This window comes from Gopherus evgoodei, chromosome 4, assembly GCF_007399415.2.
Source record: "Gopherus evgoodei ecotype Sinaloan lineage chromosome 4, rGopEvg1_v1.p, whole genome shotgun sequence".
Taxonomy (NCBI): domain Eukaryota; kingdom Metazoa; phylum Chordata; order Testudines; family Testudinidae; genus Gopherus; species Gopherus evgoodei.
In genome coordinates, this window is record NC_044325.1 from 11065376 (window position 1) to 11082728 (window position 17353).

Below are 17353 nucleotides of genomic sequence, written 5' to 3' on the forward strand. Positions count from 1 at the left end.
CCTCGGCCCAGTGACCCATCAGATGGAAGATGCTTTAAGTGTAATGAACCGGGACATATCAAGGCCAACTGTCCCAAGAACACCATGCGAGTGCAATTCATTACACCACCATCACACCAAAGATCCCCAGGCCCGGATGCCTCTCAAATACCCTTGGAGCGAAGGGAAAATTTGAGAGTGGGTGGAAAGAAGGTTACTGCGTGGAGAGACACGGGGGCACAAGTGTCAGCTATCCACCAATCCTTCGTTGACCCCAAATTCATCAACCCAAAGGCCAAAGTTACAATTTACCCCTTCATGTCACAAGCTGTAGACTTGCCTACAGCTCAACTGCCTGTCCAGTACAAAGGCTGGTCAGGAATGTGGACTTTTGCAGTCTATGACAATTATCCTATCCCCATGCTACTGGGGGAAGACTTGGCCAACCAGGTGAGGCGGGCCAAGAGAGTGGGAATGGTTACCCGTAGCCAAACCAGGCAAGCTTCCAGACCCATTCCTGTTCCTGAGCCGTCCACAGAGGCCCCGTCTGTGTTACCAGAGACCCAGACAGAGGTAGTGGACCCGGATTCCATGCCTACCACTGAAACAGCCACAGCATCTCCAGTCCCAGGCCCGGAACTGGAACAGCAACCAGCACCAGCAAGTGCAACCACATCTTCAAACTCAACGCCAGAGGGCGCCAGCGAGCCAGAACTGGCAGAAGCACACGACAGCCATACCCAAAAGGCTCAGCCAGAGCCTGAAATACCCTCAGGTGCACCAGCGGAGAGCGGTTCACCAGCAACGGAAACAACCCCATCACCTACATCGCTTCCAGAGGGACCAAGCCCAAGTCCACAGTCTGAGGAAGAACTGGTGACCCCAGCCTCAAGGGAACAGTTCCAGGCTGAGCAGGAAGCAGATGACAGCCTTCAGAAAGCGTGGGCGGCGGCTCGGAGCACCCCACCGCCTCTCAGCTCTTCTAATCGATCCCGGTTTGTTATAGACCAAGGACTTTTATACAAGGAAATTCTTTCTGGTGGACACCGGGAAGAATGGCAGCCGCAAAAACAGTTGGTGGTTCCAACTAAGTACCGGGGGAAGCTCTTAAGCTTAGCCCATGATCATCCCAGTGGCCATGCTGGGGTGAACAGAACCAAGGACCGGTTGGGGAAGTCCTTCCACTGGGAGGGGATGGGCAAGGACGTTGCCAAGTATGTCCGGTCTTGTGAGGTATGCCAAAGAGTGGGAAAGCCTCAAGACCAGGTCAAGGCCCCTCTCCAGCCACTCCCCATAATTGAGGTCCCATTTCAGCGAGTAGCTGTGGATATTCTGGGCCCTTTCCCAAAAAAGACGCCCAGAGGAAAGCAGTACGTACTGACTTTAGTGGACTTTGCTACCCGATGGCCAGAAGCAGTAGCTCTAGGCAACACCAGGGCTAACACTGTGTGCCTGGCCCTAACAGACATCTTTGCCAGGGTAGGTTGGCCCTCTGACATCCTTACAGATTCAGGGTCTAATTTCCTGGCAGGGACCATGGAAAAACTGTGGGAAACTCATGGGGTGAATCACTTGGTTGCCACCCCGTACCACCATCAAACCAATGGCCTGGTGGAAAGGTTCAATGGAACTTTGGGGGCCATGATAAGAAAATTCATCAACGAATTCTCCAATAATTGGGACCTAGTGTTGCAGCAGTTGCTGTTTGCCTACAGGGCTGTACCACATCCCAGTTTAGGGTTTTCACCATTTGAACTTGTGTATGGTCACGAGGTTAAGGGGCCATTACAGTTGGTGAAGCAGCAATGGGAGGGGTTTACGCCTTCTCCAGGAACTAACATTCTGGACTTTGTAAGCAACCTACAAAGCACCCTCCGACACTCTTTAGCCCTTGCTAGAGAGAACCTAAAGGATGCTCAAGAAGAGCAAAAGGCCTGGTATGACAGACATGCCAGAGAACGTTCCTTCAAGGTAGGAGACCAGGTTATGGTCTTGAAGGCGCAACAGGCCCATAAGATGGAAGCATCATGGGAAGGGCCATTCACGGTCCAAGAGCGCCTGGGAGCTGTAAACTACCTCATAGCATTTCCCAATTCCTCACTAAAGCCTAAAGTGTACCATGTTAATTCTCTCAAGCCTTTCTATTCCAGAGACTTACAGGTTTGTCAGTTTACAGTCCAGGGAGATGATGCTGAGTGGCCTGACGGTGTCTACTACGACGGAAAAAAAAGACGGTGGCGTGGAAGAGGTGAACCTCTCAACCACCCTGGAACGTCTGCAGCGGCAACAAATCAAGGAGCTGTGCACTAGCTTCGCCCCATTGTTCTCAGCCACCCCAGGACGGACTGAACGAGCATACCACTCCATTGATACAGGTAATGCTCACCCAATCAGAACCCCACCCTACCGGGTGTCTCCTCATGCCCAAGCTGCTATAGAACGGGAGATCCAGAACATGCTACAGATGGGTATAATCCGCTCATCTACCAGTGCATGGGCATCTCCAGTGGTTCTGGTACCCAAACCAGATGGGGAAATACGCTTCTGCGTGGACTACCGTAAGCTAAATGCTGTAACTCGTCCGGACAACTATCCAATGCCACGTACCGATGAGCTATTGGAGAAGTTGGGACGTGCCCAGTTCATCTCTACAATAGACTTAACCAAGGGGTACTGGCAAGTACCGCTAGATGAACCTGCCAAGGAGAGGTCAGCATTCGTCACCCATACGGGGGTGTATGAATTCAATGTCCTTCCTTTCGGCCTTCGAAATGCACCCGCCACCTTCCAGAGGCTGGTAGACGGTCTACTAGCTGGACTGGGAGAATTTGCAGTTGCCTACCTCGATGATGTGGCCATTTTTTCAGACTCCTGGCCCGAACACCTACTCCACCTGGAAAAGGTCTTTGAGCGCATCAGGCAGGCAGGACTAACTGTTAAGGCCAAAAAGTGTCAAATAGGCCAAAACAGAGTGACTTACCTGGGGCACCAGGTGGGTCGAGGAACCATAAACCCCCTACAGGCCAAAGTGGATGCTATCCAAAAGTGGCCTGTCCCAAGGTCAAGAAACAGGTCCAATCCTTCTTAGGCTTGGCCGGATACTACAGGCGATTTGTACCACACTACAGCCAAATCGCTGCCCCATTGACCGACCTAACCAAAAAGACCCAGCCAAATGCCGTTAAGTGGACTGATGAGTGTCAAAAAGCCTTTACCCAGCTTAAGGCAACGCTCATGTCGGACCCTGTGCTCAGGGCCCCGGACTTTGACAAGCCATTCCTAGTAACCACGGATGCATCTGAGCGTGGTATAGGAGCAGTGCTCATGCAGGAAGCAACAGATCACAACTTCCATCCTGTCGTGTTTCTCAGCAAGAAACTGTCTGAGAGGGAAAGTCACTGGTCAGTCAGTGAAAAGGAATGCTATGCCATTGTGTACGCCCTGGAAAAGCTACGCCCATATGTTTGGGGACGGCGGTTCCAACTACAAACTGACCATGCTGCACTAAAGTGGCTTCATACTGCCAAGGGGAACAACAAGAAACTTCTTCGTTGGAGTTTAGCTCTCCAAGATTTTGATTTTGAAATTCAACACATCACAGGAGCTTCTAACAAAGTTGCTGATGCACTCTCCCGTGAGAGTTTCCCAGAATCCAGTAGTTAAAAAGTGTTCTTAAAATGTAAAAGTCTGTTAGTTATATACTTAGTAGTATATGTAAAGGTGCATGTGTTGTATTAATCTGTTTATTTTCAAGTTCTAGAAGGAAATTGCCGCCAGTGAGCTTCCCCACTGTCTGCAATTTGGGGGGCGTGTCATAAACAGATAGCTAAGGGTTAATGTCTCTTTCACCTGAAACACCTGACCAGAGAACCAATCAGGAAACTGGATTTTTTCAACTTGGGGTGGAGGGAATTGTGTCTCTGAGTCTTTTGTCTGCTTGCCTGCTGTCTCTGAGCTTTGGAGAAGTAGTTCTATTTTCTAGTCTTCTGTTTTCTAAGTGTAAGGACAAAGAGATCAGATAGTAAGTTCTATGGTTTCTTTTCTTTGGTATTTGCATGAATGTAAGTGCTGGAGGGCTTTGATTTGTATTCTTTTTGAATAAGGCTGTTTATTCAATATTCTTTTAAGCAATTGACCCTGTGTTGTAACATCTTAATACAGAGAGAGCATTTGTATTTTTTCTTTCTTTTTTATATAAAGCTTTCTTTTAAGACCTGTTGGAGTTTTTCTTTACTTCAGGGAAATTAAGTCTGTACTCACCAGGGAATTGGTGGGAGGAAGAAATCAGGGGAAAGCTGTGTGTTGGATTGCTAGCCTGATTTTGCATTTCCTCTGGGTGAATAGGAAAGTCCTTTTTGTTCCCAGGACTGGGGAACGGAGAGGGGGAATCACTCTGCGTAGTTTCACAGAGCTTGTGTCTGTGTATCTCTCCAGGAGCATCTGGAGGGGGGAAGGGAAAAAGGATTATTTCCCTTTGTTGTGAGACTCAAGGGATTTGAGTCTTGGGGTCCCCAGGGAAGGTTTTTTCAGTGGGACCAGAGTGCCCCAAAACACTCTAATTTTTTGGGTGGTGGCAGCAGGTACCAGGTCCAAGCTGGTAACTAAGCTTGGAGGTTTTCATGCTAACCCCCATATTTTGGACGCTAAGGTCCAGAATCTGGGAATAAGGTTATGTCAGCCTTAAGCTCGGAGGTGACCATGAGCACTCGAGCAGAGAGATGATGCGTCCGCCGTCAGGGGCAGTGAGGGCTGGGGCGGATGAAACCGCATCCCTGTCCACACCAAGGAGGGAGTTAGCCACCACTCTAGGGAGCCTAAGGCGTTCGAGGGAACGGTGACTACCATGACCATTGGCTCCCTGTCCAAGCGGTACGCCGAGGTGGGCCGGACTTGGAGAGGACGGAGGCGGAGCTTGGCGTGTTTGGTTACAAACTTGCGGGCAACCATGGACCCAGGAGACTGAGACAAGAACGAGCTGAGGTCGTTGGGAAAGCCTTCAGACCTCAGATGATTGTTGCCATCGCCTAAAACCGCAGTTGTGATAAGCAGGCTCCGGCTAGGTAGGAGACCAGGATAGCCCCTAGGAAGCCCAACCTCTGCGTGGGAACCAGAGTGGATTGCTCTATAGTAATCATCAGGCCTTGATCTGTGAATAAGACCGTGACGATGCCCACGGGCTGAGTGGTTTGTGTCTCAGAGTCTCCTCGGATAAGCGAATCGTCCAGATACGGAAAAACGCATATCCGACATCAGCGACGGTAGGCGGCGACTATGGCCGTAAACCGGGAGTATTCACCGCTGGCTATAAAGCGGAGGCATCTCCCGTGCGGAGGGAAGATGGCATTGCGAAAGTACGCGTCCTTCATATCCAGGGCGGCATAGTAGCCCCCAGGAGGCAAGGATGGAATAATGGTTCCCAGGGATACCATGCAGAACTTCAACCTTATCCCAAACCGGTTGAGTCCATGCAGGACCAGGGAGGTCTGAGACCTGTGTTCGAGTGGGGGACTAGGGCATAACGGGAGTAAAACCCCTTGCCCCTTTCGTCCGCTGAAGGGGGACAGGGCTGGACCAATTAAAAGGTGGTACCTATGCTCCATCGTGCGCAGGACCCAGCGATCTAAAAGTAACTGGGGCCATGCCAGGAGAAAGCGGGATCGGGATCCCGTCCTGCGACTGGTACACCGCCCTCCGGCGAACCTTGGAAGGTCCGTCTTTGGTCCCAGTGGTAATTGCGAGGGACCTTGACTTTGGCTTTTTAGGGGGCCTGACGTTTGTCTGCGACCACCTTGGCCTTGCCGTTTTCCAGAGTTCTGCCTCTGGCTAGGCACAGAGTATGGCGGCTGGGGCCATAAAGGCCTGCGTTTGGTTGCTGGCGTATACATGCTGAGACGCATTAGGACCCTATTGTCCAGCAGGCTTCGCAGTCTGGAGCTGTCTCTGCCGCGAAGATGCCTTTACCAACAAAGGGTAAATTCTTTCCCCCGTCCTCCAAGACGGCAGCGAACTCCAGGTGGGAGTTTTGAGGGGGAAACTCCTTCACCCAGGTGCTATAATTATCGCAGCTAAGCAAGGCTTGTTGCTTTGCTACCCAGAGCTGCAGGGCCCCTGCAGAGTACACCTTGCATTCGCCAAGGCTCTTTCTGCTTCGGGGCTGGCGCCCGCTGGCCATCATATCAGGATCGTGGTCCTGAGCATAAAATCTGCGCATATGGGATGACACGGATGCGTGTCCGGACGGCCATGGAGGTACTAAAAGAAGGCACGGGCCGAGTCTCTGACTCACTCGGACCTTGCCCAACTCGGCACCGGGGACCGGCATCGGGAGGCGTATCGGTACCTGGAACGAGATCCAGACCCGCAACCAGAACGGTGCCGGGAGGTCGACCGAGATCTCGAGGCTCGGAGAAGGGCTACAGGAGTCAAGGTACCTGCCCCGGTGCCAGATGTCGGAACGGTGCCGATAGCGGGTCGGCGAACGGGATACCGACCGGTGCAGCGAGTGTGACCAGTACCGAGGAAAACAGCACCGGGACTGCCAGTGGTGTCCGGCGTGCCGACAGGACTTGGAGTGTCTGCGGCACCGTGATCATGAACGGTGCCGCTCTGCTGTACTGACAGGGGACAGTCCCCTGAAGAGACTGTATTACCCGTACCGGCGGTGCCCGGGTCAGGCAGCACTGACTCTGTCATGGCACTGAGAGCCCTCGCCGTTGGTAACATCTCCGGCGTGAAGGGAACAGCAGGCTCAACCACAGTGCGTACTGGGGAGCTGTCAGGCACCGGATTCGACGGCCCTCGTGGGACCGGGATCCACGGTACCGAGGTCATCAGAGCTTCGGTAGGTGCCGGTGCCGGGCGAACCGAGTTAGATAAGCTGTCTGGCTGCGGTGCCGTCAGCACTGAAGCAGCGGGAGTAATACGCTCAACCACGGCGCGTGCCGGGGAGCCGTCGGGCACCGGATTCGATAGCCCTTGTGGGACTGGAATCGACGGTGCCGATGTTGTCGGTGCCTCAGAGGCTTCGGTGCCGGGCAATCCGACTTAGACTAGCCCTCTGGCTGCGGTGCCGTTGGCATGGAAGCAGCCGGAGCAGGAGCTCAACCACGGCGCGTGCCGGGGAGCCGTCAGGCACCGGATTCTACGGCCCTTGCGGGACCGGGATCGACGGTGCCGACGTCATCGGTGCCGCAGCAGGTGTCGGTGCCGGGTGCTCCGACTTAGACTAGCCCTCTGGCTGCGGTGCCGTTGGCACGGAAGCAGCCAGAGCCTTAGCTCAACCACGGCGCGTGCCGGGGAGCCGCCAGGCACCGGATCCTACGGCCCTTGCAGGACCGGGGATCGACGGTGCCGACGTCATCGGTGCCGCAGCAGGTGTCGGTGCCGGGCGATCCGACGTAGACGAGCTCTCTGGCTGCGGTGCCGTTGGCACGGAAGCAGCAGGAGCAGTAGCTCAACCACGGCGCGTGCCGGGGAGCCGTCAGGCACCGGATTCTACGGCCCTTGTGGGACCGGGATCGACGGAGCCGACGTCATCGGTGCCGCAGCAGGTGCCGGTGCCGGGCGATCCGACTTAGACGAGCCCTCTGGCTGCGGTGCTGCTGGCACGGAAGCAGCAGGAGCAATACGCTCAACCACGGCGCGTGCCGGGGAGCCGTCAGGCACCGGATTCTACGGCCCTTGTGGGACCGGGATCGACGGAGCCGACGTCATCGGTGCCGCAGCAGGTGCCGGTGCCGGGCGATCCGACTTAGACGAGCCCTCTGGCTGCGGTGCTGCTGGCACGGAAGCAGCAGGAGCAATACGCTCAACCACGGCGCGTGCCGGGGAGCCGTCAGGCACCGGATTCTACGGCCCTTGTGGGACCGGGATCGACGGTGACGACGTCATCGGTGCCGTAGCAGGTGTCGGCGCCGGGCGATCCGACTTAGACGAACTCTCTGGCTGCGGTGCCGCTGGCACGGAAGCAGCAGGAGCAATACGCTCAACCACGGCGCGTGCCGGGGAGCCGTCAGGCACCGGATTCTACGGCCCTTGTGGGACCGGGATCGACAGTGACGACGTCATCGGTGCCGTAGCAGGTGTCGGCGCCGGGCGATCCGACTTAGACGAGCTCTCTGGCTGCGGTGCCGCTGGCACGGAAGCAGCAGGAGCAGTAGCTCAACCACGGCGCGCGCCGGGGAGCCGTCAGGCACTGGATTCTACGGCCCTCGTGGGACCGGGATCGACGGTGCCGACGTCGTCGGTGCCGGGCGAGCCATCTTAGACGAGCTGTCTAGCTGTGGTGCAGCTGGCACAGAAGCAGCAGGAGCAGTAAGCTCTACCACGGCACGAGCCGGGGAGCTGCCAGGCACTGGATTCCATGGTCCTGGGGGACTGGAATCGACGGAGCCGAAGTCATTGGTGCCTCTGCAGGTGACGGTGCCGGATAACGCAACTTAGGCGAGCTCTCTGGCTGCGATGCAGGTGGCACGGAAGTAGCGGGAGCAGGGGGCTCAACCACGGCGCGTGCCGGGGAGCCGCCAGGCACCAGCAGGAATCGTAGACTCTCTCGACCTCGGAAGAAGGGAGCGGTGCCGAGTCGACATCGGTGCCGGCGACGGTCGGTGCCGAAAGGCCTTGGTGGTACCGGCGGGGTCCGGTGCCGAGGAGGCGCTTCTGCCCGCCGCTTGAACATCGCTCGGCGCCCAAGGTGGAGGGGTAAGTGAAAGTCCCGCACCTTTTTGCTCTCGGCTTAAAAGCCTTGCACATGGGGCACTTATCTGTCAAGTGTGATTCCCTGAGGCACTTCAAACAGGAGTCATGTAGATCTCTCTTCGGCCGCGGCTTCTGGCAAGCCGGGCCCCTTTTAAAACCCGGTGAGCCATGCATGGCTCCGGCACTGGGCTCATGGAAGGGGCTACTTCCTGAACCCCGCTAACTAAACTAACCATGTTAGCAAAGAAAACACGTATAACCATACAAATATATATATAAAAGTGTTATAACTGCATAATTATATACGAGAAAACGAGTAGCTAGGGAAGTGGAGGTCAGCTAAGCCGCGCTCCACTGTTCCAACGACCGACACGGGCGGTAAGAAGGAACTGAGGAGCGGGTGGGCCGGCAGGAGTATATATGGAGCGCCATGGTGGCGCCACTCTAGGGGGCGACCGGCCGGCCCACTGAGTTGCTAGGGTAAAAGTTTTCCGACGAATGTGCACGCGCGGCGCGTACACCTAACTGGAATGGATATGAGCAATCACTCGAAGAAGAACTACTCTCTGGGAACTATTTTCCAACCAGTTATGCACCCACCTTATAGTAGCTCCATCTAGATTGTATTTCCCTAGTTTGTTTATGAGACGGTCATGCAAGATAGTATCAGAAGCCTTACTAAAGTCCAGATATACCACATCTGCCACTTCCCCCCTATCCACAAGGCTTGTTATCCTGTCAAAGAAAGCTGTCAGGTTGGTTTGACACAATTTGCTCTTGACAATCCATGCTGACTGTTATTTATCACCTTATTAACTTCTAAGTGGAGCAAATTATATTAATTAAGCAATCAATTTGCAATCATCTTTCCAGGTACAAAAATTAAGCTGACTGGTCTAATTCCCCGGATTATCCTTATTTTTCTTTTTCTAGATGGGCACTATATTTGCCCTTTTCCAGTCTTCTGGAATGTCTCCCATCTTCCATGACTTTTCAAAGATAATTGCTAATGGCTCAGAGCTCTCTCCAGTCAGCTCCTTGAGTATTCTAGGATGCATTTCATCAGGCGCTGGTGATTTGAAGACATCTAACTTGTTTAAGTAATTTTTGACTTGGTCCTTCCCTATTTTAGACTCTAATCCTACTTCATTTTCCCTGGCATTCACTGTGTTAGACGCCCAATCACCACCAAACTTCTTGGTGAAAACTGAAACAGAAGTCATTAAGCACCTCTGCCATTTCCACATTTTGTTATTCCTCCCTCAGAGTAACAGGCCTACTCTGTCCTTGGTCTTCCTCTTGCTTCTAATGTATCAGCAGAATGTTTTCTGGTTTCCTTTTATGTCCCTAGCTAGTTTGATCTAATATTGTGCCTTGGCCTTTCTAATTTTGTCCCTACATACTTGGTGTTATTTGTTTATATTCATCCTTTGTAATTTGACTGAGTTTCCAATTTTTTGTAAGTCTCTTTTTTGAGTTTTAGATCATTGAAGATCTCCTGGTTAGGCCAGGATGGTCTCTTGCCATACTTTCCATCTTTCCTATGCAGCGGGATAGTTTGCTCTTGTGCCCGTACTAATGTGTCTTTGAAAAACTGCTAACTGTCTTCAATTGTTTTTCCCCTTAGACTTGCTTCCCATGGGATGTTACCTACCAACTCCCTGAGTTTGCTACAGTCTACCTTCTTGAAATGTATTGTCTTTAGTGTGCTGTTCTCCCTCCTACCATCATGGCTGGGTCCCTGTCACTACTCACTACACAACTCATTTTCTGGACAGAAAGTAAATGTATGCTTATGCACAGTGAAGTTATATTTGAGATGCAAAGCCTTAAGATTCGCTTTAGGTCAGTGGAGGGAGGAAAACAAGGACTTGATATCTTTTACCCAAGCAGAATTAATGGTAAGATTTAGCAAACATGAATATTGACAACTATATGTGCCGAGAGGTGTCTATATTCCCATTTAAAAGTTAACCGGTAACTTCTGACGTTAGAATGAAGCTGTATTCAAGTGTTTACCTTTGTTCAAGTGTGCTGCCAAACAGAGTTTTTCTAGTAGGAGCCTGGAGCCTGTTAGGATTTTGTGGAACATGAAAGCCACTGGCTGCTGGTGTTGTCTGTTTTGCAACAGTGTCCTCAGAGCTGCAGAGAATGGCAAGACTGCTTTGGAGCAAAGTTCTACTGGCTGATCTTGGAGTTGTCAGTTGTTTAGAAATCCGTTGTGAAGATCTGCCAGGTGTTTTGGAAGGCAAAGCTGAAAAATATGTTTAAAGTGTCATTAGATGGGAGATGTTTCTGTAAGATGGGACAAATTCAGTGACCAAGATTCTGATTAGAAACACTTTCTAATTTGCTATTTTTTCCTATTTGTTGAACTTAAGTGGTTTATTCAGATGGCAAGTTAATAATTTCTTGTGAATTCTACCAGATAGAATATGGACAAAGGTGACAAGTGTGAACAGGACACTAACAGTTTAAATTTAAAAAAATTACTAAATATGAAAACATCTTTCAAGTATTCTAGTAAATATCTTGGATTTTGACATTCTCTTGAAGTGTACAGCTGTGATAGTACAGGAGACCCAGAATCTGAAACTGACTAGGAATAAGAACAAAGTACTGTAGTCAGTTTTACTATACATATCAACTGAAGTATAAAAAACAGCACAAATTATACTGTATACTTTTTTTATTAATTAATTTCAGCTTTTATCTCTGGTTTCATTAACAATGGAGATTTTTAAACCTTAAGGTTTAAAAGGACACACTCACATTCATAGTCTTAACTGCTTCATCTGACAGAAGCAAGCCCCCTACAGACTAGAACGGAACAACTCAAAGCAGCACCAAACCCCTGCAAGAACAGATGCAAAACCTGTAGAAATATCTCCGCTGATACAATGATAAACGCCCCCCACAACACAAGGTGACTTGGGCTCGGGCTGTTGGGCTGTTTAACTGCAGCGTAGATATCCACGTTTGGGCTCTACAACCCTGCAGGGTGGAAAGGTCCCAGAGCTCAGACTGCAGCCAGAGCCAGAACATCTACACCACAACTGAACAGCCTCTCAGCCTGAGCCCAAGTCAGCTAGCACAGGCCAGCCGCAAGTGCAGTGTACACAAACCCTAAATGCCCCAACAACAACTATGTGGGAGAAACGAAACAATCACCATGCTCTCATATGAGCGCTTACAGAAAAATGATAAGACAAAACCACTATCACCCGTGGGCGAACACTTTCCAAAAAGTGATCACTGTATTTGACCTCTCAATCCTCATCCTGAAAGGAAACCTGCACAACACCATCAAAAGATAAGCCTGGGAGCTTAAATTTGTAACTTTGCTAGATACTAAAAATCATGGACTGAACAGATACTGGATTTCTGGCTTATTACAGCAATCTGTAACCAACTTAATCCCCTGCCCTAGCTTTCCCCCCATATGACCAGAGAGGTGTTAAAGGGCCACTTCATCTTGAATGGTCCCTTGATAGGTCTTAACTACTTATGCTAAACAATCTGTTCCACCTTGTATTTCCCTGTATGTCCCAGAAGTGAAGAGGAGCTCTGTGTAACCTGACAGTTTGTCTCTCACCTATAGAAGTAGGTCCAGTAAGATACTCTGTCACTCATCTTGTTTCATCTGACAGATTCAGATTTGTTAGTGGACACCATCTTGGCATTTAAAGCCAATGTTCCTGAATCCTTTTAATTTAAAGACCTCAAGGTATTAGTCACATGTGCATTAAAAGAATTCTGCTAGTTTTGGGAAGAAGCTATACCCAAGAACAACAGGAGTTGAGAACACACTCTCAGGCCTGGTCCACACTACGCAGTTAAATAGATTTAAACAGCGTTAAATCGATTTAATGCTGTACCCGTCCACACTACAATGCACTTTAAATCGATTTTAAGGGCTCTTAAAATCGATTTCTGTACTCCTCCCCAACAAGAGTAACGCTAAAATCGATATTACTATATCGATTTAGGGTTAGTGTGGACGCAAATCGACATTATTGGCCTCATTCTTTTACAGTAGATACCCACAGTGCACGGCTCCAGAAATCGACGCTAGCCTAGGACCATGGATGCACACCGCCGAATTAATGTGTCCTAGTGTGGACGCATAAAATCGACTTTATAATATCGGTATTATAAAACCGGTTTTAGTTAATTCAAAATTATGCTGTAGTGTAGACATACCCTTAGAATCAGACTGAACACCTAGAAAGATGGTAGAGAAAAGAAGCTGAACACTGCTCTTAATGGCTCAGAGCCAACTGGGAACAAGGGCTAGTGAGAAAAATGATTTCATAATTAGACTGCAGAAGAAGAAAGATCGTGTGTACTCCTTTGCTCTCTTAACTATGTGTCTAGCACAGTAACAAAGGGCAGAACCTATTTATAGAGATCTAGAGGTTGTTTAGTCATGTGAGTAAAGCAAGAATACTCAACAAAGCTTTGTAGTTGACCAGGTGCTGAAAACTGTATACAACCCATTGTCACATTACTGCCTGATTTACTTCAGTAGGCCTCTCAACTGAGTGATTTCATTCAAATAACTTCATCCATGCAAAACAATTGCCTTCAGTTCCTTGTGTAATTAACTTTGAGTGAGATGAAATATCATTCCTCCTGATACTAAAGTGATACAACAGCATCAGATATAATCAGCAAAATTCAAACTGGAGCACAGGTGGAGAAAGTCACCCAGCAGTTCCAGGTCACAGTAATAGCAATGAATTTCACTGACCTGGAAAAGATTTTAGAGGACTTTCAATTCTGAAAAATCCTGCCTCAAACACCACTTTTTCTTCTTCTTTCAGCATCTCTTGGACTGCAGAGTCAGCTGCTGTCTCTCCCTGCTTCATTTTCTCCTTCATGGCTGCTCTTATGGCAGCGATACGGTTTCGGGCAGCAGTTCTTCCAGCAGCCCCCTGTTTCGGCTTAGATATCCCACTTGGGACAGCTCTCTTCTGAAAGTTGTAAAAGAGAATCTCTATCACATCTTAAAGCTTAGAGACAAAAGGCAGTTATACAAGAACATCTTTGGAGCTGTCGGCCACTGTAAATAGTGCCCATACAAAGGTGGCGATGGGGAATCTAATTGCTGGAAAGATCATGCCTGTTCATGTCCTTGATCTCTTGTACTGTCATTCAACTATTTCAGGGTTTGGGGAATGGACAAAAAGAGCAGAGCAATTTCTTTGCAAGGAGTGTTGAAGTAAAAGCCAAGAGTTCAAAACTTTTCCTAACACTTTGCTGACAGCAATCAGGGTTTCTTCTGCTCATGACCTTATAAGCAGTGGGCTGCAGAGACTCCTAATGGCCAGGAGATAGAGATGCAGGACATCATGGACTTCAGCAAATGGGATGCTACTAGCTAACCTGTAAAGTTTCTCTTCCTAACCACAAGGGTCTAACAATTTCTTAACTTGAAGCTTATATTCTGGTGGATAATTCTGCAGCCAAACTGTGAAACGCACACAGCCTTGACTGTTAGCCCAATGAGTCACTGGCAGTGATGACTTACCTTCCACTTGGCAGACTGTATTAAATACTGTAAGAGTTATGTTTTTGGAGTGTGTCAGACTATTTCATACCCAAAATATCAGAAGTATTCTAACCCCAATAGCGGAACTGTCTTACGTTTACTTCTTTTCATTACAGTTTAGCATTTACAGCACAGGTTTAGCAAAGTTACCAACAGCTTCCTACTTTTGCCACTGCATGACTGCAAAGACCTGACCTGAAAAAGCAAACTGAGTTAATATTGTACTGACAAGAGTCCTTCCTCTAGACCACAACTGAGATGTTAGCTACTACACTTGAAATTTGTAGCTGCCTTCCCTCTCAGGCTCTGTGGCACCCCCTTCTGGCAGGGGCAAACAGCAGGAGGTCTGGGTTCTGGCACTTGAGATGGACAAAGTAGTCAACAGTTTATGGCCCTCGCCCTCCTGGCTGAGGCAAGCAATCACTCAGCAGTCTCTGATGCAGGCCTTCTGGGCTAGGGTAAGTAGAGTATGTAGCCAGCCCTAGATGTGGGGCAGTGGCAGGGCGTAGGGATACCCAGGCCCACCCTACTCCACCAGGTGCCAGCTCAGGGCCGTAGCAGTGGCAGACAGTCCCATAACTGGGTCAATAGGGAACCACTGCCTCGTGCCCTGCCAGCACAACTGGACCAACATCTGGTTTCCCTGACCTATTTCCTACCCAACTCTGTCAGCATTCCTCCATCATGATCAGGCTCTGTCCTGCAGCACTTCCTCTGATGTCTCCCCAGGCCCTATTGCCTCTTGGGTCAGTAGGGAATTGGTCTACTCCATGGCCAAACCTGGGTCCTGCCCAGGGTGCGGCTCTCGGGGAGTCATCCACCTCCTTCCCCAGTCCACCTGCAACTGAGAGGCACGGCCTTCTTCTTACACTTTCTGCCCTGCCCTTACACTTCCTGTGAAGGGGGCGGGGCAGGTTTGCCTGTACCCATCCAGGCGAGTGTAATAGTCCCTCCCTGTCAGGTCCTGAGGAAGCCACTGCCTTATTACAGGCTTTCTACCGACTTTAATTCTGAGGCCTAGTCTATACTAGAAGTGCTACAGTGGGGCAGTTACATTGATGCAGCTGCATCGTGGTAGCACAATTAGTGAAGACACTGTGCCAATGGGAGAGAGCTCTCCTGCTGGCATAATAAAACTACCCCAGTGAGAGTGGGTAGCCACATCGGCAGGAGCACCTGCTGACATAGTGCTGTCCACACCAGCACTTTGGTGTGACATAAATTACACAGATCTGAGTGTGACTCACACCTCTGAGCGACATAAGTTATACCAACGTAACTGTAGTGTAGACAAGCCTTAAGAGATGGTATGCCTTTGAAGTGATTCTCTGTGCAAGAGTTAAGATTTCAATTCCTAGTCCCAATTCCTTGGGCCAGAAAAGGCTAAACTATAGGTCACTACTGCCAGTTAATTGGGGGTGAGAGTGAAAGGGTGAAGACTGTTTTTTGAAAGGAGTTCTCTAATGTTACTAGTTTTATTTAGAGAGGAAAAACAATGAGCAGGGCTTCAGAAGGCATAGTAGCCTTACACTACAAATATTCTATTTAGAGCTGTTCAAAACAGTTACATGTTAAATCTTAGAGCAGACTTTTAGGAGTCGCACATACCTTGATGGCTCTTTTGCTTGGGATGTTAACAGGCTGCCAACCATTCTCTTGAAGTTTACTCAGGTAATCAAATTTTTTATTCACATCTTCTACCTGTTGAAGATCCAAGAAAAAACTGCTAGAGAACTAGGTTATGGTCGAAATACACACATTTACAGCTGCATAATTTATTTCAATCAAATGTCTTTTAAGCATAAAACAGGTGGTTTGTGTATTTAGGCACCTTTGCATTAAGAACATAAGAACGGCTATACTGGGTCAGATCATAGGTCCATCTAGCCCAGTATCCGGTCTTCTGACAGTGGCCAATGCCAGGTGCTTCAGAAGGAATGAACAGAACAGGCAATCATCAAGTGATCCATCCCATCAGCCATTCCCAGCTTCTGGCCAACAGAGGCCAAGGACACCATCCCTCCCCATGCTGGCTAATAGGCACTGATGGACCTATCCTCCATGAATTCATCTAGGGTTTTGTTTTGTTTTTTTAAAACTTTGTTATAGTCTTGGTCTTCACAACATCCTCTAGCAAAGAGTTCCACAGGTTGACTATGTGGTGTGAAGAAATACTACTTTGTTTGCTTTGAAACCTGCTGCCTATTCATTTCATTTTATTACCCCTAGTGTTATTTATTCCTTCTCATAATACATTTCCTTATTTACTTTCTCCACACCTGTCATAAAAAGATAGCTAAGGGTTAATGTCTCTTTCACCTGGAAAGGAGTAATCTGAAACACCTGACCAGAGGACCAATTAGGAAACAAGACTTTTTCAAATCTGGGTGGAGGGAAGTTTAGGTGAGAGTTCTTAGTCCTTTGTTTTCTGCCTGTACTCTCTCTCGGCTATGAGAGGATTTCTGTCTCCTGCTTTCTAATCTTCTGTTTCCCAGTTGTAAGTACAGAAAGGACAGTGGTTTATGTGTTTTTTTTTGTATTTACATGTGTGTAGTTGCTGGAGTGTTTTGAATTGTATTCTTTTTGAATAAGGCTGTTTATTCATATTTCTTTTAAGCAATTGACCCTGTATTTGTCACCTTAATACAGAGAGACCATTTTTATGTATTTTTTCTTTCTTTTTAAGACCTGTTGGAGTTTTTCTTTGGTGGGGAACTCCAGGGAATTGAGTCTGTAGCTCACCAAGGAATTGGTGGCAGGAAGAAGTCAGGGGGAAATCTGTGTGTGTTAGATTTACTAGCCTGACTTTGCATTCCCTCTGGGTGAAGGAGGGGGGTGGGGGGGGGCTTGGCTCTCTCTCGGTGCTTGTGTTTTCCAGGACTGGAAATAGAGAGGGTGGAATCCCTCTGTTTAGCTGCACGGAGCTTGCTTCTGTGTATCTCTCCAGGAACCCAGGGAGGGAACACCTGGAAGGGAGAAGGGAAGGGAAATGGTTTATTCCCCTTTGTTGTGAGACTCAAGGAATTTGGGTCTTGGGGTCCCCAGGGAAGGTTTTTGGGGGGACCAGAGTGCCCCAAAACACTCTAATTTTTTGAGTGGTGGCAGCTTTACCAGGTCCAAGCT

At 49.3% G+C, this 17353-nt stretch overlaps 1 protein-coding gene across 1 annotated transcript in view; it reads right to left on the reverse strand.

The window, feature by feature from the left end:
- Window positions 1-17353, reverse strand: part of DLGAP5 (DLG associated protein 5) — a 75395-nt gene that overhangs the window by 13803 nt on the left and 44239 nt on the right. The window contains exons 13-15 of the mRNA XM_030562958.1: window positions 15839-15931; window positions 13430-13652; window positions 10696-10930 (exon numbers count right to left, since the gene is read on the reverse strand). Coding sequence (XP_030418818.1) covers window positions 10696-10930; window positions 13430-13652; window positions 15839-15931 — 551 coding nt within the window. The remainder of the gene's footprint in view (window positions 1-10695; window positions 10931-13429; window positions 13653-15838; window positions 15932-17353) is intronic.